This window comes from Nesoenas mayeri, assembly GCF_963082525.1.
Source record: "Nesoenas mayeri genome assembly, chromosome: 12".
Classification (NCBI taxonomy): Eukaryota; Metazoa; Chordata; class Aves; order Columbiformes; family Columbidae; genus Nesoenas; species Nesoenas mayeri.
Window position 1 is genome coordinate 2451693 of NC_137547.1, and position 22358 is coordinate 2474050.

A 22358-nucleotide genomic window follows, 5' to 3' on the forward strand; every position below is an offset into this window, starting at 1 on the left:
AGAATCCAGTATTAGCACCTTTTCCTCTTTCAAACATTCAGATTCTATTTACTTATATTAAAACCATTGCCTCCTGGTCCACCAGCTAGAGCAGGTGAAGCATCTCACAGTTTAACACAGAATTGACTCCATTTAAATTAGATCACTTAAACAGTCACTACAAGAAACCTGACTACATGTTCTTTTTCTGCTAAGAAATTACTTACCCAAGATGTAATCCTGGTAAGCTTTAAATCGCTCGTAGAACAAAAGGTGATCAGTGTGAAAAATATCTGGGAAAAGCACATTCCCATCCGGCGCAGCCCGTCCCAAAGCAGTCCCTGGTTTGTCCCGACTGCCATAATTGCTATGGGAATCATCATCATCCTGGAGCAGCCCTGGGGAGAGGAGCAGGAACAACACAGACCTCATAGACAGTCAATTCAATGCAATCACCACTCACTCCTCTGTTCCCAAAGAATTCCTGTTCTGCCCAAGATCCATCATGAACCTGCTTTCTACATGACATCTTCAACTATCCTTGGTGAAGAGCTAACCTCGTTACTTGCTCTCTTCTTCCGAATATTAACCCTGTCCCCAAAGAGGATCTCCTTTACTGTGACTTGCCCTTAACTGCACTCACATGCCAATTGACTTTGTTCTATAGGTAAGACCTAAAATGCTTTAGATAATACGTTACCCATTCCTGTACATATTTTGGCTTTTTACTACGGTGCCTGCATCACCCAGACCTGAAATAAAGCAATAATCCAAGCAAATTTCAACCATGTATATAAAATCAACTGATAACACGCACAACTGACCCAAAATAACACGCAGCATTACTCTGAGCAAAGAGCAAAATATAACTAAGATGTGTGATCAAACTGCAGGTACCAGTCTCAAGCAAAGATGCATTTTCACAGTTGCACTTTCAACCTCTTATGTGTTTTCTTGTTCTTCCACACAAACTTTCTTCTTATATTTTAATAAACAAATAACAAAGTCACCACACCTGAAGTCTCCATGGAAATTCCAAGCAATATATATAGACAGAAGGGACATGGCATTTTAATTTGTAGCCTGCTTAAACAGACATTGGCTGAATCTTTACTTTGAAGGGTTCAATGCAATGATAACCACCCTTTAGAAATCTTTGAAGAGGTGCCTCCACTTGTGTTCTTATTACAAACTCAGGGACCTCAGTCACTGCCGGTCTTGCAGTATCCCCTCCCATTTTCATTAACACCTGAAGACAACCTCATTGTCCATAACTTGATTTTTTAACAGTCCTTAGGCCTCCGTTTTTTGTTAGACTCAAGTCTAACCTTTACTAAAGGAAAAAAAGAAAACCACATTCTATTCCTAACAGAAGAAAGCTAACAGTTTTGACCTCCAATTTGTTCAATTTCTTACACATCTGGGGGCAAACTTAATCAAAAAAACACAAAACAGCACCAGTGTATGAACCAATTACAAGTGCTTAGACAACCCAAATTTTCTTCATAACAGAACCACTGTAATAACATGTAAAGAAAGGAAAAGGTGATTTTAATCAAGTATGATTTATGAAATATTTGAAAAGATTCCTGTAAAACTGTAGCTCTGTTACATGCATACTATAAATAAGATGTTTTCCCTACACACCCCTAATCAAATCCAGCAAGTATGACAGAATCCCAGAGTGTCAGGGGTTGAATGGCCCTGGAAAGCTCATCCAGTGCAATCCTCCCATGGAGCAGGAACACCCAGATGAGGTTACACAGGAAGGTGTCCGGGCGGGTTGGAATGTCTGCACAGAAGGAGACTCCACAACCCCCTGGGCAGCCTGGGCCAGGCTCTGACATCCTCACCCCCAACAAGTTTTTTCTCACAATGAAGCGGAACCTCCTGTGCTCCAGTTTGTACCCATTGCCCCTTGTCCTGTCCCTGGTTGTCACCAGAAGAGCCTGGCTCCATCCTCCTGACACTCCCCCTTTCCATACTGATCCCCAGGAATGAGTCCCCCCTCAGTGTCCTCTTGTCCAGCTCCAGAGCCCCAGCTCCCTCAGCCTTTCCTCACACGGGAGATGCTCCACTCCCTGCAGCATCTTGGTGGCTGCGCTGGACTCTCTGCAGCAGTTCCCTGTCCTGCTGGAACTGAGGGGCCACAGCTGGACACAAGATTCCAGGTGTGGTCTCACCAGGGCAACACCCTGTACAAGCCATACTATGAATTCCAGAGCACCACAGAGGCTCCAGAACAAGCCATTTACTGAGCTGGCTGTTTAATCACAGATCACACCACAGCTCCAGCATAACCCGGTGCTGGTCACCAGGTGATGGGGCACCACATCCCGGGGTCACTCAGGAAAGGCCGTTCTTTTCGATGTCAAACACACAGTCCTGAGCGCCGGTTGTGATGCCTGTGGGCTACACCTGAGGCATACGCCGTCAAATCATAATTAAAAGGAAAAATAAATATTTAGTTCGCTGTTTACTTCCAGAGACATACCGACGTTCCCCCGCAGGCTCTTAACGAGTCGAGAGCTCCGGCCGGGCCAATACGAGCCGCGTGTCCCTGTCAGGGCGGCCGAGCAGCGGCCCAGGCTGCTCGGCGAGCCCGCGCGGTCCCTCCCATGGCGGAGCCCGGGCCCGGCCGGGGCAGCTCTGAGCAGCCGGCTCTGCTGTCCCGGCGCGGGGCAAACCGCGGGGCGGGCGATGCCAGCGGCCTCCCGCGGTTCGGCCCTTCCTGTCCGGGACCGGACGGCCGCAGCCCCACGGGCACAGCCCCGCCTCGGCCCCTCAGCGCCTCCCGGGCAGGCGGGCGCGGAAGCGCCAAGCCGCGCGTAGCCCTGACCCTTCCTCCCCGCGGGGCGGCCGCCCGGCACAGGGAGCCCCTACCTGGCTTCGCCTCCTCGGCGCGGTCCCGCGGGCCGGCGCTGCTGAGGACCGGCAGCCCGGCCCGCCCGTCCCGCCGCGGCCCCGCGGCCCCCGCGCTGCCCAGCTCGGCCATAGCCCCGCGCGGCTGCGCCCGCTGCGATTTCAAACTTCCCGGCACCGAACCCTCCGCAACGTCCGCAGCAGCGGCCACTCTGATTGGCTGCGGCACCGCCGCGGGGGGCGGGCGGCGCTGGGGCCGTTGCGCGGCGGGATGAGGGCGGGATGAGGGCGGGATGAGGGCGGGGGCCCGCCCCAGGGGGCGCTGTGGCGGTGGCGGTGGCGGTGGCGGTGGCGGTGGCGGTGGCGGTGGCTGTGTGTGTCTTGGGAGGATTGGCGGTCGGTCGGTCGGTCGGTCGGTCTGTCTGTCTGTCTGGGTCTGGGTCTGGGTCTCTGTCACCGTCGGTGCCTGTGTCTGGACCAGGGCAGCGTCCAAAACGAAAGAGAATGCTTAAAAACTTCCAGCCGTCTGTCATGGCTAAACCGACACGTTGGGTCTGTTCGTATCAGAGAAAACACACAAGTCCCGGCGAGGACGGGCAGGCTGTTCCCAGCAGAGGCTGCTGGCAGAGGCGCTGTTGTCCCTGCGGGAGCTGTTGGTGCTGCAGAGAGAAGGACCGGCCAGGCCAGGCCGCAGGGAAACTAAAAAAGTAAAAAAGTTCCACACAGAAGCCCCCACTCCTGGGAAAAAACAAACCATTTCAGACCACACCTGGAATATTTTGTCCAGTTGTGGCCCCTCAGCTCCAGCAGGACAGGGAACTGCTGCAGAGAGTCCAGCGCAGCCACCAAGATGCTGCAGGGAGTGGAGCATCTCCCATGTGAGGAAAGGCTGAGGGAGCTGGGACTCTGGAGCTGGACAAGAGGACACTGAGGGGGGACTCATTCCTGGGGATCAGTATGGAAAGGGGGAGTGTCAGGAGGATGGAGCCAGGCTCTTCTGGTGACAACCAGGGACAGGACAAGGGGCAATGGGTGCAAACTGGAACACAGGAGGTTCCACGGAAAGATGAGAAGAAACTTGTTGGGGGTGAGGGTGGCAGAGCCTGGCCCAGGCTGCCCAGGGGGGTTGTGGAGTCTCCTTCTGTGCAGACATTCCAACCCACCTGGACACCTTCCTGTGTAACCTCATCTGGGTGTTCCTGCTCCATGGGGGGACTGCACTGGATGAGCTTTCCAGGGCCCTTCAACCCCTGACACTCTGGGGTTCTGTGATTCACTGCAGGACTTGTGCATGTCACCCCGGGAGGACATGCCTTGCTTTTAGCTCTGACCAGTTGCTACACAAGACACCTGATCAAGATTTAAAGCACAGTTTTTTTCCCTCTGAATTTCTTGGTGCTTTCAACACTTTGTCTCATCTGTCTTAGCATCCGTGTCTCAGTTCTGTCTTGACATCTGTTCACAATCTGCTTCACAACCCAGCTCTTCAAGCCACTGTTTGTGTTTCAAGCCCTGTTGCCACAAGTGCCTGTCAGAATCAAAATCAAAATTATGTCAGTGGTTGAGCTAAATAGTTGGAAGACATTAATATTTGAGTAGATACATAGCAAATGTGAGATAACTGCAGGTCATTACAGGATGTGGGGACAGGCAGGAACTAAAGAAAGAAAGAAGATCCCAGGTGCTGCAGGAAGTGCATGCAGCTCTGTGCAATATGACATGGACAGCCCAGCCCGGACAGGCTCTGCTCACCCAGCCTCACAGTTTAACCCCAGCCTGAAATCAAAACCGTGATTGCCACTGTAGGCCAGGCTTTAGCAATTCAGTCATGTCAGACCAGTACCGTGCAAAAAACAGCTTTGACCTGTATTAGCACCACAGGTCCTCGGTGCTATTAACATCTTTAACAAGCACAACTACACAGCAGAAATTTTAAATTGCAAAGCATTCATTTCTCCTCCAAACAATGGCTATTTTAAAATGGTTTTGAAGCAATAGTTTCATAATATAAATGTCCACGAGAGGGCTGCCTTGGATTATTAACATGATTAAACAGCGGCCAGGTTAGAGTTTCTTCATGTTTCCTTTCCCTGTATCAATGGCTCTTCCAGCAGCAGCGTGATGCCTACAGTAGCTCACATATTTGGAGTGACCCAAGAGCCCTGTTCATTGCCACTGAACATAGGTCTGAGTTGCCATAGGGCTGCTGAAATCAACCCTTACCTGTCATAACCGTGGAAGAGTATCACGGTCCCCCAGACTTTCCTGCAGTAGGCTATCAGAATTTAACCATTTTCTGGGCATGCGTGTTTAACTGTACTCATCTATCATAATTAGTTAGAAAATTACACTAGAACATCTATATCTCCCCCAAAAGCTTTTTTTTTTTTTTGTAAGGTCAGCCTTCAGAGTGTGTTTGTAAATGAAGCGTCCATAAATTGGTAAGTAATTAATAATTCAGAGTCTGTCTCTAGTAAACCGTTAGTATCATTGAACATGGTATCATATTTGAAACGGGATCCCCTGTATCTGAAGAGTAACGTGACAGAGTTGTTCATATCAATTCTTTGCTATAAACCCACAGCATTGAGATTCTGTGGTAGGCAACACACATTTGTTGTATTCACACAGAAAAATGTCTCTGATATGAAGGAAACTTCATTGAATGAATAAGGGTTTTGAATCCAAATCCAGCAACACGTACTAGCAAAATAGTATTAAGGCCGTAGACTGAGTCATGAGGAGTAACAGTTAAAAAGAGAAAAAAAAAAAAAAGAGACTAAGAAATAGTCTAACAGGAGGAAAGATAATGGAAGAACAACAATAAGAACTTTCACAATAGGAAGAAATTATTTGGAAAGAAAAGTACTGGAAATGGGATATCCCACTAAGATGAAGAAGGTCAGCTTCCCACACTGAGGTCTAAATTACCCTGGTGGGATGTTCCTTGGTTTGTACTTTTTTCCGCACCCAGAATGAAAAGAGACAATCAGCATGAAAGGACAGAAATAGCAAACAGGAGAAAAAAAATAAAGGACTCAATAAAAAGCATGAGGTAGAAACAAAAGGAAAAAAAGGGGGGGGGGGGGAAGGTAGCAAGTGAAGAACAAGCAAAATCGCCATTCCATTATATATTTTAGCCATTTGCAGTTAAATCTCAACTGTTACATATTTGTATATATAGCCCTGGGCCCACAGTCTTGCCTTTATGCATAACTTAATGCATAAAGTAACTATATAACCACAGTAACTATATAACTGTAAAGTTATGGGTATGTAGGTTCCCATATTAATGTTTAAGTTATTTTTTGCTTTAAATACAAACAACGAATTCAGGGACTCGTCAGGGCTCACAATGGAAAGGTCAGTTCTTTCACACCCAGGTGGAACACTCGTGCAACCCTGTGAACAGGACAGTCCATTCACCGTCTGTTCAGTTTTCACCAGAGCTGCAGGCAGAACGTGTTCTACTATTTAAGACACTTCCACAATGTTCACTTAATTATACTCAATCTTTGCAACCAAGTTGTTTTACATCTGTGGCGAGTGCACTCGACCCCCTGGCCAAACCAGAGCAGTTTGGTTCAGGCTCCAGAGGAGGGAAAGGCCTGAGCCGCAGCTGGACCAAGAGCTCCTGTTGGGAAACCCACAGGGAAGCAGAACGGGAACTGAACACGCGTGAGCTGTGGGCGCAGGGAGTCTCGTACAGACCTTTCCTACTGTGTGCAATTTGACTACGAGCCAACCACTTCCTTCTATAAATACAACAGCCTGGATGAGCCCACCTTGGGCTCTCTCTGCTAAATAAGCTGGCTGTATGGCAATGGTTTTACTACTCACAGGTCAGTGGATGAGCCCAATTCAAGTTTCATATTAATCATTTAGCAGAAGAAAATGCACACTGAATATAATGAATTATTTAGAGATATAAAGTTGAATGATTTTTAATATACTCTTTGATTCATGTTACTTGATAAACTGGATCTACTAAAATTTTAAAACTGTGAAGTTCTGCTCATATTTACCAAAAGCAACTACAAACTACGCTAAACACTTATAAGATAAGGCTTATTCTGCACTTTGCTGAGAAGAGGATTCATTCAGACAAAACAGTATCTGCAAGGCTATGGACCAAACCCAATGGTCCACAAAACAAAGGCACATGTGAGATCAGCGAAAAGGATCCAATGAGAAGCAAGAAGATCCCAAAGTGAAATATTACTATTGGACTGAATCACGGTATAAAAGGTTTGTGAAAGTCTGTGGTTTTCTATGCTCGGGTTGGACCTCTGCACAGGTACCCAGCTTGAACCAGCCCTCCTGCTATTATACCCCATTATTTTTTAATTTTTTTCCTGAGAATTTTGTTTCCTTGAAGTCTGCTCTGCATACAGTTATCAGGCCTCACCCAAAAGTTTGCCTCTGGAGTTCTAAACTACAGACTCCAAAGCACCCAGTTTTCAGAGAAGGAACACCTGAAAGTTTGCCTTTGCAAATGGGTCCAGGCCTCCCCTGCAAGTTTGCCTTCGGAGCTCTAAATACAGACTCTGGAGGAAACGATTCTCAGGGAGAGGAGGATCCTGAACATTTTCCCTGCGATGGACACAGGGCTCACCTGGGAGTTTGTCCCCGGGGCCCCAGGACACAGACTGTGGAGTGAACGGTTCCCAGGGAGGGAAGGCGCCTGGAAGTTCGCTTAGTGAAAGGGTGCAGGCTCCTGCAGAGAAGGCCAGCAGCATTCGGCTTGGCATATTTCTCCATGCAGTAAATAATAGAGTAGACCTTCCACTGAACTCTTTTAAGTCGCACTTCTCTTTAAGAAATCTAAATATTGTTCTGCAGTGAGCAGAACCCTTAAATTTCTCCCCTGCGACAATGTCAAAGTAGCACAGTCGTGACAGGGCTTACTGCTGCAGGCAACTAAGTCACGGACTGATCCTCCACCGTGTGAGCACTCCTCTGTGTTTGAAGAACTCCACTGCAGTTGGTTTCTTCTTATTGGAAATAGAAAATCACTCCTCTTGTTGCTGGAGACTTTCCACTTTCCAGCTTAAATGCACATGCACAATGCAGACCATCAGTTATTTTGCTGAGTTTAAACAGTTCTTTTTCTCTTGTTTATCCACCCAATTTATTGGTAAGCATGAAATAGCGCTTTCCTGAACCTCTTTCGGTGAGTCAGAATTTCTCTCTCCTTTTGCACAGCAGGCTCTCCATTCCTCTCTTCTCACTGGCTGCCCTTCTTTGCACTTTTCTCCAAGCTTATTTTTTTCTTGGGTAGGAGTGACCAGGTCTGTGTAAGTGCAGAGTACTGTCAAGACTTTACATGGGACATTAAGGCTCCTGAGTTTAAAAGAAGGAAGAGAAAGTGGTTGCCCACACAGCCTGTACACAGCTCTTCTTGTCCCAAAATCAGGGCTCTTTACGCAGTGTGCAATCACTAATTATACATGCGGAGTCAAGATATCATTTCGTTAGGACATTGTGCAATATCTGGTGCTAGGTGGTAAAACCACAAAGCTAGCACACCTTCACAGTGCTTACATCATTACTATTTTCGGTTTTGGTTAGCACCTCCCCAAGTTTCCACCCCCTTTCCAAGATGGGTTAGTAATTTACATATGGTGACATAATCATTTTCTTGTACTACATATGCTCATGGGTTTTCACCTGGGCAAGGCATCTTTTGACCTCTGAGTGTGATTTTTTTAGTATTATAAATGAGCTTATAATGAGCAAAGTTAATGCCAGGGACACTATCTGACAGTCTGAAGATGTATGTTAAACAAGCTTTACTAATGATGCATGTTTCAGGATGTTCAAACTGCAAGGTCAGTGGCTTCTGATAAGGAATTCCTTAAATCACAGAATCACAGAATCGACTGGGTTGGAAAAGACCTCAGAGATCATCGAGTCCAACCCTTGGTCCAACTCCAGCCCATTGACTAGATCATGGCACTAAGTGCCATGTCCAACCTCACTTTAAAAACCTCCAGGGCCGGTGAGTCCAGCACCTCCCTGGGCAGGCCGTTCCAATGCCTGACCACTCTCTCTGTAAAGAATTTCTTCCTAATATCCAGCCTAAATTTCCCCTGGCAGAGTTTAAGCCCATGCCCCCTTGTCCTATTGCTGACTACCTGGGAGAAGAGGCCAATCCCCACTTGGCTATAACTTCCCTTCAGATAGTTCTAGAGAGTGATGAGGTCACCTCTAAGCCTCCTCTTCTCCAGACTAAACAAGCCCAGCTCCCTCAGCCTCTCCCCATAGGTCTTGTGCTCAAGTCCCTTCACCAGTCTTGTTGCTCTTCTCTGCACCCGCTCCAGCACTTCAATCTCTTTCCTGAGCTGAGGGGCCCAGAACTGAACACAATACTCCAGGTGTGGCCTCCCCAATGCAGAGCACAGGGGAAGGATCCCTGCCCTTGTCCTGCTGACCACGCTATTTTTGATACAGGACAGGATACCATTGGCCTTCTTGGCCACCTGGGCACACTGTTGGCTCATGTTGAGCTTCCTGTCCATTAGTCCCCCCAGGTCCCTTTCTGCCTGGCTGCTCTCCAGCCACTCTGCGCCCAGCCTGGAGCGCTGCAGGGGTTGTTGTGGCCAAAGTGCAGCACCCGGCACTTGGCTTTATTGAACTTCATCCCATTGGAATCAGCCCACTTTTCCAGTCTATCCAGATCCCTCTGCAGAGCCCTCCTGCCTTCCAGCAGGTTGACACTCCCTCCCAACTTGGTGTCATCAGCAAATTTGCTGATGGTGATCTCAATCCCCTCATCTAAATCGTCAATAAAGATGTTAAACAGGACTGGACCCAACACTGACTCCTGGGGACACCACTAGTGACTGGCCGCCAGCTGGATGCAGCCCCATTCACCAGCACTCTCTGGGCCTGGCCCTCCAGCCAGTTCTTAACTCAGCGTAGAGTGCACTTGTCCAAGCCATGGGCTACCAGCTTTTGCAGGAGTATATTATGGGAGACAGTGTCAAAGGCCTTGCTGAAGTCCAGATAAACCACATCCACGGCTTTCCCCTCATCCACCAGGTGAGTCACCTGATCATAAAAGGAGATCAGGTTGGTCAGACAGGACCTGCCCCTCCTAAACCAGTGCTGGCTGGGTCTGATCCCTTGTCCATGCTGAAGGTGCTGTGTGATTCCATTCAGGATAATCTGCTCCATAACCCTGCCAGGCACCGAGGTCAGGCTGACAGGCCTGTAGTTGCCAGGGTCAGCTTTGCAGCCCTTTTTGTGGACTGGGGTAACACTGGCCAATTTCCAATCATATGGGACCTCCCCAGTGAGCCAGGACTGTTGGAAGATGATGGAGAGCGGCTTGGCAAGTTCTTCTGCCAGCTCCCTCATCACCCTAGGATGGATCCCATCTGGTCCCATAGACTTGTGAGGATCCAGATGGCTCAGTAAATCACCAACTATTTCCTCCTGGAATACAAGGGGCCTGTTTGGCTTCCTATCTCTGTCAACCACCTCCAGAGGCCAGTTGTCCTGAGGGCCACCTGTCTTTCTGGTGAAAACTGAGGCAAAGTAGGTATTAAGTACTTCAGCTTTCTCCTCATCTCCTCATCTCCTCATCACTTATCTTTTATCGTTTAAGGAGCAGACTGACCTGGCACTGGTCCACTGCTTGTGTATCCTTAAGTTAGTAATTGCTGACAGGATACATTTATATAATTTGTAATGACTATACTCTCACACTTTGGAATGAAACCTCATTGCTGTTGTTCCTGTCAATGAGATGTATGCACTTCAGTTATCTGCACGCTTCTGAAACCCCTGGCCTTACCTTGGGCCCCAAATATATTTGCTCAGCTGCCTTTCCCTTGCAATATTAAACCAGTGAAGAGTGCTAGCATGCAGAGCTCTGACTTTGGAAATCTGGCACAGATTTTCACTTAAAAACAGGACACAGCAATTAGTTTGTAAATCACAGAAAACCACTAACTGCTTTACAGAAGTTAATGCAAGTGCAGCTACATAAACCTATGGAAATGCAGAGAGTGTCTTAGTACTAAAAGATAAATTAATTTTCTTTTGGTATTCTACTAGAGGACATGCAGGTGTGGGGGCTGATGAAGAAAAACCGCTCATCTGCAGAAATACCTACAGGGTAACAGACTTACTTCATTGCTCTGGACCGGAACTTCATTATGTGCCGTTGATTTCACTGGCGCAATGTCTGTTCATGACAATTGAAAACGCGATGCCCAAGTTAAAAACCTGAAGAAAAATAGCAGAGTGTTTTACCCAGTGTTCCTATTAACAAACAAACAAACAAACCAACCAAAACAAAACAAACCCTTAATTTTTATTTGCTGCTAGTAGATATACCCTTTGATAATAGTTTTCTTTTGTGGACATACAGTTAAGAGTACAGGCTATTTCTGCTTTAAGATATCTTAAAATAATATCTTATATGTCATGGCTTATTATAAGACAACCTTAAATTATAAATAGAATCAGAAGATCATTTTTTTTCTATTACATGTAACAAAACAATTGTTAGTTAATATAGGGCTTGCAAATCAGAAAATGTCTATCAAATGTGTGGAATAAGCAGTTGAGATAAGCCAGCAGAGATGTGATGGGCATGGGAAAGAAAACACAAATACTCATGAAAAGAAAAATAAAAATCTAAAAAAAGACTGTGACATAAGACTGTAAAAAAATCTGTGTACTTTTTCTCATCTTTACACAAATTTTCTTTGTCGCCATGGAAATCACTTTAGTCTCTCTAGGCCTCCATTTGCCAACTGTAAAATTCAGATAGTATTTTTTACTGCATATATTTCATTAATTCGCTTGCAAACCACTTTCATGTTTGGGGATGAATGGTACCACATAACTGCAGATTGCTGTTAATTAGTTGGGTTATTAGCTATAACTGATGTTCTCTGACAGGTATTTCATCGGTCTTCAGACTTGCTTTTACAGTTATGTAAACTTAAAATATTGTAAACCTCAATAAATTAAATCTAATCAGAAAAGCACTTAAATTTTGAAAACCTGTATAGTTTCAGTCCATGAAAAAGTCAAATCCAGCCATTTTTTATGAACCATTTTCGAGCTTCACATATGAGTTCTCATCCAAATGTCTACATTTATCAAAGATGGAGCCATATCACTGAGATCAATATATCAGACTTCCAGAAGTCAGAAAAATAAGAGCTGTGGAGCACCTGCTTGCATCACTGCTTCTCTCTTATTAACAGAGGGCACTTCCTTAAGTGTTTTCTCTGGTGGGATCTGAGTAGTTTTCAGAATCTTCTCAATGTTGTCTTGTTCTTGAAGGTACTGGTTGGCCTTAGAGTTAGTCTAATAGCCACCTTACGTTTTAAAAACCCAGTAACAGCATTGCTTATTTGGATTTTCCTGTTTATAGAACCTTCTTTTCTCGCAGTTCAGCTTAACGACTTCCAATATTTTACTACTTTGCCTGCTGAGCATACCTTGCAAACTGAACCTTTTCTCCTCTTATCGAGAAGGTGGTAAAACAGATTTTTGCCTTTTTGCTCATTAAAGAGGATACTGCAGTTCTGTTTTCACTCACCCCTCCACAAGTTTTCGGTTTCTACTAAAGAGCAGGCAAGGTACTTCAGTAGAACTACATCCACTTGAGGACTGATCTAATTTAAACAAGGTGTTTTGATTTGGTTTGGTCTTTTAACTATTATTCACATATATTGGGACATATGGCCTCTCAGCCATACTTTCATCTCAGGGAATGTTTAATCTAGATATTGACTTACAGAAGGGATCTGCATGATGGAAAATTCAAGCCTATGCAGATTACTTGACTAAGACTCATCTACAGCAAAAGTCCTATTCATAGAATCACAGAATCATTTTGGTTGGAATAGACCCTCAAGATCATGGAGTCCACCCATAACCCACCCCTGGCACTGCCCCACGTCCTGAGAACCTCATGTCCGTCTGTCCAACCCTCCAGGGTTGGTGACTCCAGCACTGCCCTGGGCAGCCTGTTCCAATGCCCCACAGCCCTTTGGGGAAGAAATTGTTCCCAGATCCACCCTCAACCTCCCCTGGCGCAACTTGAGGCCGTTTCCTCTGCTCCTGGTGCTTGTTCCTGGGGAGCAGAGCCCGACCTCCCTGACTCCAAGCTCCTTTCAGGCAGTTCAGAGATCAGAAGGTCTCCCCTCAGCTCCTGTTCTCCAGCTGAACCCCCCAGGTCCCTCAGCCGCTCCATCACACTTGTGCTCCAGCCCCTCACCAGCTCTGTTCCCTTCTCTGCACTCGCTCCAGCACCTCAAGGCCTTTCTTGTCATGAGGGGCCCAGAACTGCCCCCAGGATTCGAGGTTTTTCCTCCCCGGGTCCCAGCACAGGGACGGTCACTGCCCTGGGCCTGCTGGCCACACGAGTGCTGGTACCAGCCAGGATGCTGGTGGCCTCTTGGCCACCTGGGCACACGCTGGCTCATGTTCAGCTGCTGTCACCAACACCCCCAGGGCCTTTTCCAGCCGCTCTTCCCCAGCCTGCAGCGTTCATGGGGTTGTTGTGACGCAAGTGCAGGACCCGGCACTTGGCCTTGTTGAACCTCAGACAATTGGCCTCAGCCCATTGATCCAGCCGGTCCAGATCCCTCTGGATGGCCTTCCCACCCTCCAGCACGTCAACACTCTCCCTCAGTATTGGGTTTGCCCCTTCTCCAGACTCTCAGCTCTCTGGGGAAGCTCTGAACAGAACTGGGAAGCTCTATCCTTTTTCGGGCTTTTCAAAGTTGTCAAGAGCCCCAGAAAAATAGACTGAGCGCTATACAAGGTGTTCCTCAGCTGACTGCAGAGATACCACAGGAACACAGCCCATAACAAAATGCTTTCTTTATTTGGAAACAAACAGACTTTCCAACAGATGTTAAAATTGAACTGGAGTGTTGATGGGAACAAAGAGAGACTTTGGGCAAAAGTGGAAACAGTAAACAGGCTTCAGTTTTATGACTAAGACTGTGAGATTTCTTTATCAGGCGTTTAACATGCTATGACAGAGTGAACACTGTATTTTGCCCTATTACTGTCAAAATTGTCACTGGCATTAGTAAGTATGGGCATCATTGCCATGACTGGCCCCTTACGTCTGTCTCTCTAGTGCTGCTGACCACATCTTTGAAAGAATAGCAAAGATGCAGTGATTAAAGATAAGGATGAAATCATGGACTGCAGATAAAGAATGCAACAAATTATTACGCATAATTATATCAGGAAGAAGGCATGCTTGAAAAGAACAAAAATCACTTGCACTAGCAATTTGGCATGATCCTTACACCTCTTCATTCACTGTAAAAAAAACAAAATGAAATTTACTAATGATGCAAAAGAATGCAGCTGCTGGTGATGTTGTTTTGGTCAATGCTTCCTTTCCTTTCTGTTAATATCTTGCACGTGGCCACCTAAAAGCGATTCTCCTATAATTTTGTGATATTTCGAGTACTTAAGGTTCTTTTTTTTCCAAAGGACAGCTGCATCGTTATCATCTTGACAACTAATGTGTAGTAATGATGGCTCTCAGGTCTTAAAAATGAGCTACTAAAGTGTGTTGGAAAAGAGATCAATTAGCTTGAAGTGATTTCTGACGAACACTTGTCAGTGGGTGTATGATTATGCCTTAACAGATGGGACTCTGAAAGGCTGGAACTGTAATATCTGCCATGTTGCTGCTGCGACGGATGGAACGGCGATAGGCAGCCAGTTCACCTGGGGCCTTCTGTGCCACAGCAAAGTGGAATTCTTAAAATACTTTGGAATTTTAAAAACACCTTGAAGGCCTTCCAGGAAAAAAAAAAAACAAAAAAAACAGGCAAAATACAGGTTTTCTGCTCAGTACAGCACATATTGGAGTACATTCTAAGGTGTGTGGTTTGTAAGACAATAGAATATGTGACCCATCCCTAACAAATACAGTCTAGATTAAATGTGTATGAATGTTACTTTTTATAGGTAGAATGGCTTATAAGTTTGCATTTGTAGGTGTACACGCTTCTAGATCCCCCCCAAAATGTTAGTAACAAATCACCAGGATGAAAGTCATTGTTTTGCGTGGGGTTTTTTTTAAGTAAATAGAATATAATATGGAGCTTCTGGAAGGCCAAAACTATTCAGAAATTGGGTCAGTTTCAATTAACAGAACAGCTTGTATCACAAAAGGAGCCTTTTTTTCAAAATATCAAAATATTTTTTGATTATTTAGTGAAATGTTTTAATTCAAATATGACAATGAAAATCTGCATTTCAACCTGTATACACCATGTTTAAATTATAACCAAATTAATAAATAAAATAATGATTAAGTAATCTGAAGTGAAACGCTATTTTTCTTTTGAATGAACTCTTTAGATTTATCCAAACCAATTTCCCTTCTTCTGGCCCTGTAGGTAGCTGGAAATCTTCCCCTTCAAAAACAGGGCATTATTTATTTAAAAAATGGACCAAAAAAAATCAAAAGTATTTGAAGCCATTCTATTTCTTTTCTTTGTACACATTTGCACCCTGTAAGTAGTGTTAGATTTCTACTGAAATGGAAAACACACATTGTCCAGCTAAAAAAAAAAGGAAGTTCTTAATGTTGTTTGTACACTCCTTTTTTAGATGGATCTTTTTTGTTTGTAGCAAAGCAGAACACTGTGTGCTGATAAGAATCCGTTGCTATGTCTGTACAGTCAGACTTCTCCACAAAGCAACTGAAGATTGCTCTTAAAATAAGATTAGTGCTAAGGACCTGTCCCCTTGCCAGCTTTCCTCCCAGCTTTCCAGCACAGGAAAAACACATTGAGAATGCCCAGCATTGCGAGCAGACGTGTTAAAATCCCCAATACAAAAAATAGTCCTAACTATTTCAAAAGTGTGCAAAGTCAGTAATTTTGCAACTGTGACCTTGTGGCCAGGAAGGCCAGTGGTACCTGGGGTGGGTTAGAAGGGGGTGGTCAGTAGGTCAGAGAGGTTCTCCTGCCCCTCTGCTCTGCCCTGGGGAGACCACACCTGGAATCTTGTGTCCAGCTGTGGCCCCTCAGTTCCAGCAGGACAGGGAACTGCTGCAGAGAGTCCAGCGCAGCCACCAAGATGCTGAAGGGAATGGAGCATCTCCCGTGTGAGGAAAGGCTGAGGGAGCTGGGGCTCTGGAGCTGGACAAGAGGACACTGAGGGGGGACTCATTCCTGGGGATCAATATGGAAAGGGGCAGTGTCAGGAGGATGGAGCCAGGCTCTGCTGGTGACAACCAGTGACAGGACAAGGGGCAATGGGTGCAAACTGGAACACAGGAGGTTCCACGGAAAGATGAGAAGAAACTTGTTGGGGGTGAGGGTGGCAGAGCCTGGCCCAGGCTGCCCAGGGGGGTTGTGGAGTCTCCTTCTGTGCAGACATTCCAACCCGCCTGGACACCTTCCTGTGTAACCTCATCTGGGTGTTCCTGCTCCATGGGGGGATTGCACTGGATGAGCTTTCCAGGGCCCTTCCAACCCCTGACACTCTGGGATTCTGTGAATACAACCACGATAGTCACTGACTCACCACCTCCCCCACCCCCCCTAACAGGGGAGAGAATCGAAAGGGAAGGGAGAAATTTCGATTGAGATAATCACAGTTTAATAAAATACTAATACACTACTAGTAAATCCATATAAAAATTAGAAATAAAAGATACTCAAAGCAATTCCTCACGAACTCCATCCACACTTAGCAGCCAGTCCCTGGAAGCACCACCTGGTCACAAGAGTTGATCCAAAAGAGAGAAAAAGAGGGAAAAAGACAGAAAGGCTCAGAGGCTTCTGCAAAATGGCAAAAGGCCAAACTAAACATCCTGATCAAATTCCCCCAGTTTGATAGCAAGAGTGGGGATGCCCCAGAAAGCAAGAGAGAGCCTGGGAGATCCCAGTTCTGCTTAAATATGCAGCATGATGCCAATGGGCTGGAACACTCTCATTGCTCAGTCTGGGTGTCCATCCAGCTCTGTCCGTCCATCCATCCCCTTCCCCGCTGCCTCACACCTGTGGGCAGAGCTCAGAGTGTCCTCAGCTCTCAGAACAGAGCAACTCAAAACATTAACCCTGTGCTGGGCTGTTATCCCTTGTCCTCAAACTAAGTCCAAATAATGAGCGTGCTGGCTATGGGAAAGAAAGGTTTCTAACTGCACAAAGAAAATTAACCCATTTTCAGTTAAACCAGCGCTCTCCTCAAACACAGAATTCTGTAGGACAGCAGGATCTTACCTGGCTCATGCCCATTTCCAGCGGTACCCACCATGCGCAGCCTCTGTCACTGCACCAGTGCTCCAAGGAGATGCTCAGGTCTCTCCAAACCAGGCTGGATCCATCCTCACCACACCCTGGCGGGGCCTAGAAAATCTTATTTGCACAGAGGACCCAATTTCCCAGGCCATCCAACACTTGTGCTCCGCTGTCTCAACTATTAGAGGCTGTGGGCAGGTAACCCCTGAGCAACATTACAAGAAACCAAAATATTTTAAAATAGAGAATTAATAGTTGACTTTTTGAGTTCTGTGTACTTTATGCGACCATTTGCAACTCAAAAGAAGACGGAGTCCGCTTCTAAGCTTCTGTGTTCCTCAAAACTGCGGGGATGTGTGAAGTGAGTACTTTGGATTATACCCAAGGAGAATGAACAGCAAAATGGCAGATTAAATGCCCTGGTGACAAATACGATGTAATGTTGATGGAAAGAAAACTGAGACACTCAGATGCATTGGTGCTTTTTGAATGAAATGTAGCCAAACCAGCCTCAAAGAGCAGCACTTCACCAAAAATCATGCGTGTGCAAGGAACAGGACAGAGGACAACAGGTAAATTAACATGTTCTCACATGCCTGGAGGAGGGGCACTGAAATATTTGTGGCTTGCTCACCATATTTTTAAAAAATATTGGAGGGAAACAGAAGAGATTCTTTCGGTGTGTGACTACAGTGAATTAAAGTCTGGAAATATTTTGTACTGAAAGAGACTGAAATTGTGCCTGTTAATTCAAGCATTAAATTATTGGGGTTTTTTAACATTACAATGAATGGCTTTTTCACACACATAGTAATGCATACTGTTCCATGAGGAGCTGGTCTTCCCTTCTGAGAGAAGACAGGTAACTATGATGAAAAAATGTATTATGGAAGAACTTACAGCCAGCTCCTGAGCTACAGAATTTCACATTACTGTTCTAATCTGAAGAATTATTCAGACTGTTTCGCTTTGCTTTTCATTTTCTATTATTATTGCACTACTATTTAGAAACGGAGACCGATAACCAAGACAAACCTGTTCTCCACTTCTTTTCATTAGCATAAAACATAATTTTTACCCTTTACCATCAGCTGCTTTTGCATATTCCTGCAGAAAACACTGCATTTGGTGTTTCACCACTGAGAAGACAGATACAGGGGACACCCAGAGTCACACTGATGTAGTTCTCCAGCTGCTGAGCAAGAGTGAGTGGATTTTCTTCCATTCAATCCCATTCTTGTAGCCGTCAATATTCTTACCCCTGAAGAAGGAACCCAATATTCAGCTGCTGGAAGCTACCGCATCCCTTCAGACATTACTGAGACAATACTGAATAAACAAGCTGAGCCACTCTGTATCTGTCCCATCTTCTAGGTCAATATATTAACTCTCTTCCAGGTAAGAAACAAATATTTAATGGTCTTTATTATCTCTGTGCTAAAAGTACTGAGGCCTTATACAACTTACACAGTGGAAAAGTGCAAGGAACACACTGGTGTCCCATTCAGTACCATGACTTTCACAAGCTGGGTGATGACAGGGACATTTGGCAAACTTCGTACAGAAGGAAACAAGTGCAGGACAGAGCTGGAGGTGTCTTTGGCTTGGTAGCATCTGGAGAGGTCAGCAGCAAGGAGAAGTTAGTAACACAAAATAGTGGCACAAAGTAAACAGCACATGCTGTCACTGTTTTGCACAGTACTTTGAGACACTCAAATAACACTTTCCATTGCGGGATTGCTACTTTTAAAATATTTCCTTATAATCCAGAGCACCAAAATAATGGTTTAAACCAGCTGTGAAGAAGTGAATAGACTGAGCTTTTTATGTTAGGCGTTAAGAAAAAGGTTGCTGACATCCTTTTAGAAATTGCCTGGGAGGGGGTGAGAAGTCTCCAGTGTTAGATGTTTTTAAGATTAAATAGATAAGGATCTGTTACTAATGAAGTGGTTATAATGAGCTCATCTTTGGGCAGACAGCTGATGAGGCATAGCCCTACTTGCCATGATCCAGTGTGCTATTTTGTAACCTGAGTTTTGAAGGACATATTGATGGCTGCAGAGAGCGAGCTTGGTTAGAGCTCGCAAAACGGAGGTGAGACGAGACCCTTTGAGTGCGGCAAGTGGATCGGAGATGGACAGAGACGCAGGCTCAATATGAGGTTGCAATCTAAGTCAATTTAGTAAACTACTGGCACGGTTTTTATATTCTCTACAGCAGGCTCAGGCGTAGCAACAGACATGTGGTTGGTTAGTACAAAGCAATCACACATCCCACCCCCCAAGGTGATAGGTCATTCGCAGTTGTCCATGCACTGTCCACGCGCTCTGATGACATTCACTATCTTGTCACGTCAGCAGAGTAAACATTTAACCAGCTCAGGTTGCTTCTTTGTTCCTCACTATCTAAGACCTTTGGTCTGCTGCTGAGTTTCGGTCGTGTCACGCGCAGGATTGTCCATAGATATTTTCTGATGCAGGTGGTGACCTACTTTTTCAAAAAAATCTTCTACAGATGGTTTTTCATCCTCTAAAAGGAGATGAAGGTACGCTTCAGCTGTGATCTGCAGGCATCTGAATGGAAAAAAGAGGTCATAATCTGCTTGATGTGTTGTGTAAGAAATCTCAGATTCACTTGCACTTGCTTTTGTGATATTAGTATTCTTTTTGAAAAATCAATTTTCCCCCTCTTTTCCCATCTGTTTCTGCACACACAGAGCTGTTTCTCAGCCAATGCTGAACAAAAGCTGGCGGAAGGAAGAGCCTCAATCCTCAACATAAGCAGCTCAGCTGGATGCACACGTACTGCCAGGCAGCACAGCGGCACCGTGGGTGGCCACGGTTTTACCTGCAGGAACTGCAGGCCCCGAGGCCGGTGGGAGAGCCTGGAGCAGGGCAGACGTTCCATCCGCGGAGGAGGAACAGCTCAGGGAACGTTTCAATGTGGTGGCCATAAACAAGTCCATGGGAGCTGGTGCGGTATTGTATGGGAACAGAGCAGAAGACTGGCGAGGGGGTTGGTTAATTGTAAATATGCTCAAGCGGCTGCAGCTGTGGTGTAGAAAAAGCACATACATCACACTAATTGTTTTACTGACCTTGTGTGCTTGATGAGTAGAACCTCTGCGTTAGATAACATGGGCCTGTGAGAAACTGTAAGATGCCTTATCACCATGTCTGAGATTCCTGCTTTGTTGTGAGAAGGAGTAGGAGGCTGTACCTGTTTGAATCCTTGAAATACGGGTGAGTTCAGCGGGCCCGGTGATCTTCCAGCAGGGCTGAACTGACCAGCGCCTGCATCCCCGGCAGTGTCACCTCTGCCTGGGAGCTCAGGTGGGGCTTTGGAGATCCCCCAGTAAAGAAGCAACTAAAATAAAACTTGCTCTTTGCAAATGCATTTGTGGCCTCTGGCTCTTCTTGCGATGTGCCTGCGGGGGCCGGCCAATGTCACCATGAGGCCACTCGTGATCATCTGCGAAGGGTCATGGTGATCAGGGAAGGTTTCAAGGGAAATGCCATTCCTGTCTTGAAGAAGGAGGATACAGAGAACTGCAGGCCAGTCAGCTTCCCTCGGTACTTGGGAAGGTCACAGAGCAAATAATTCTGGAAGTCATTGTCAAATAGATGAAAGACAAGAAAGTGGTCTGAAATAGTCAGCATTGGGAACAGGAAACCTGAAACAACAGCAATGGAATGGCTGGTTCAGTGGATGAGGGGACAGCAGTGGATGTGGTTTATGCTGACTTTAGCAAGGCTTTTGAGCACTGGCTTTTATTACATCGTTGTAGACAAACCAAGGAAGTATGAGCCAAATACAAAGACCATGGATAAAAACTGATGGAGCTGCCTGGGTCACAGGGTTGCTGCCAGCGGCGCCAAGTCCAGCTGGAGGCACTTGCTGGTGGTGTATCCAGAGTCGGTAGTGGGGCCGATCACTGTTTAACCTCTCCATTAATGACTGGGATGGTGGGACAGACTGACCTGCAGCAAGTCTGCAGATGATGCAAAACCAAAAGTGGCTGAGAGCTGGAAATGCCCATCCCAATATGTGCTTTAAACAAAAATTCTTCTCTTGCTGATAAAAGGACAACTCCATTTAAACTAATACCAATACAAGAAAAAATGTGTTGTTTTCCTAAAGTTATATGAAAGTAACCGTATTAATAATAATTATTAGATAACTAAAAGTCTTAATTATTTTAGCTCTTTTTATTTTCCTACTTTGTTTCACTCCCCCCACCTCTGATAACAATGTTCTTTGAATAGGATAGATGTCACGCAATTTGAAATAAAGGACAACTTAAAAGCAAAGATTGTTCCTTAGATAAAAAGCTAAGCCCAGTACATGATATGACAGTGGGCCCGTCTGTTGTTGGAACAAAGCTTTGGGAAAACAAACAATAAAAATCTAATTAAAGCTGCATGAAAACACATGGTGGGCTAATTGCCATGGCTCCCAGGCAGTTTTACTCTGGTGTGCTCAGCACCTGTGCAAAGAGCTGGTGTCCCAGGGCGCGTGGACGTGCTCAGCTGGCAGCACCGTGTTCTCCGTGGATGTAAAACACTTCTTTGTGTTCACGATGGTGCTGATGAATAAAGGCTGCCTGGCTAACAGCATGTCCATCCCCTATCTCATCTTTAACATGCTAAATATGCAGCTTCCTGCTAGATGGACAGAACTCCAGCATTCCCAATCATATCTATAAAAAGCATCTTTTACCACCTTCCCTCTATTGATATTGGGCATTCTGCAACACTCACAACCACACCACCAGCATGCGCTTGTCACTGATGTCTTTATTCCCATATTATCTAACTCCATTCAAAGTAAACCAGAGGTTCGTGTGTTGTCAGTGGCAGCAGCATGTTAGTCAGCTGTACCATGGTGCTCTGTCTCCTGTTTGCCTGCTGAAGCCTAGAGGAGTGAACCTCTTTCAGCAGGCACCAAAATACAGCAGATGGCCTGAAAAGCCTTTGCAGGTAAGTCATCAGTAGACATCTAATCAATGTGCTCAGCGAGAGATCACACTTTGGACAAGAGTGCAGACAGACTCCTCTCAAAGGCTTCCAAGAAATGGCACAGTCCTAATTCCCCATGTGTCTCTTCATAAAAAGTGGTGTTGTGCAGGGCTTAACACGGGTACCCAGCCAGATCTTTGAGAAGATAAGGCAGAGCGAGAGGCAGGGAGAGACAATGCTTTTGTTCAGAGGTTTTTCTCTAACTGTATCAAACAAACCTAGTCCAAAATAGAATATCCAGCATTTG

At 45.7% G+C, this 22358-nt stretch overlaps 1 protein-coding gene across 1 annotated transcript in view; it reads right to left on the minus strand.

Annotated features, from left to right (window-relative positions):
* SHCBP1 (SHC binding and spindle associated 1) overlaps positions 1–21716 on the minus strand; it is a gene marked incomplete at both ends in the record, with an annotated part of 36275 nt that extends 14559 nt beyond the window's left edge. Inside the window, 4 exons of the mRNA XM_080351964.1 lie at positions 207–377; positions 2863–3313; positions 19585–19666; positions 21580–21716. Of these exons, the coding sequence (XP_080208090.1) occupies positions 207–377; positions 2863–3313; positions 19585–19666; positions 21580–21716 (841 nt within the window). The remainder of the gene's footprint in view (positions 1–206; positions 378–2862; positions 3314–19584; positions 19667–21579) is intronic.
* Between the last annotated feature and the right edge of the window lie 642 nt (positions 21717–22358).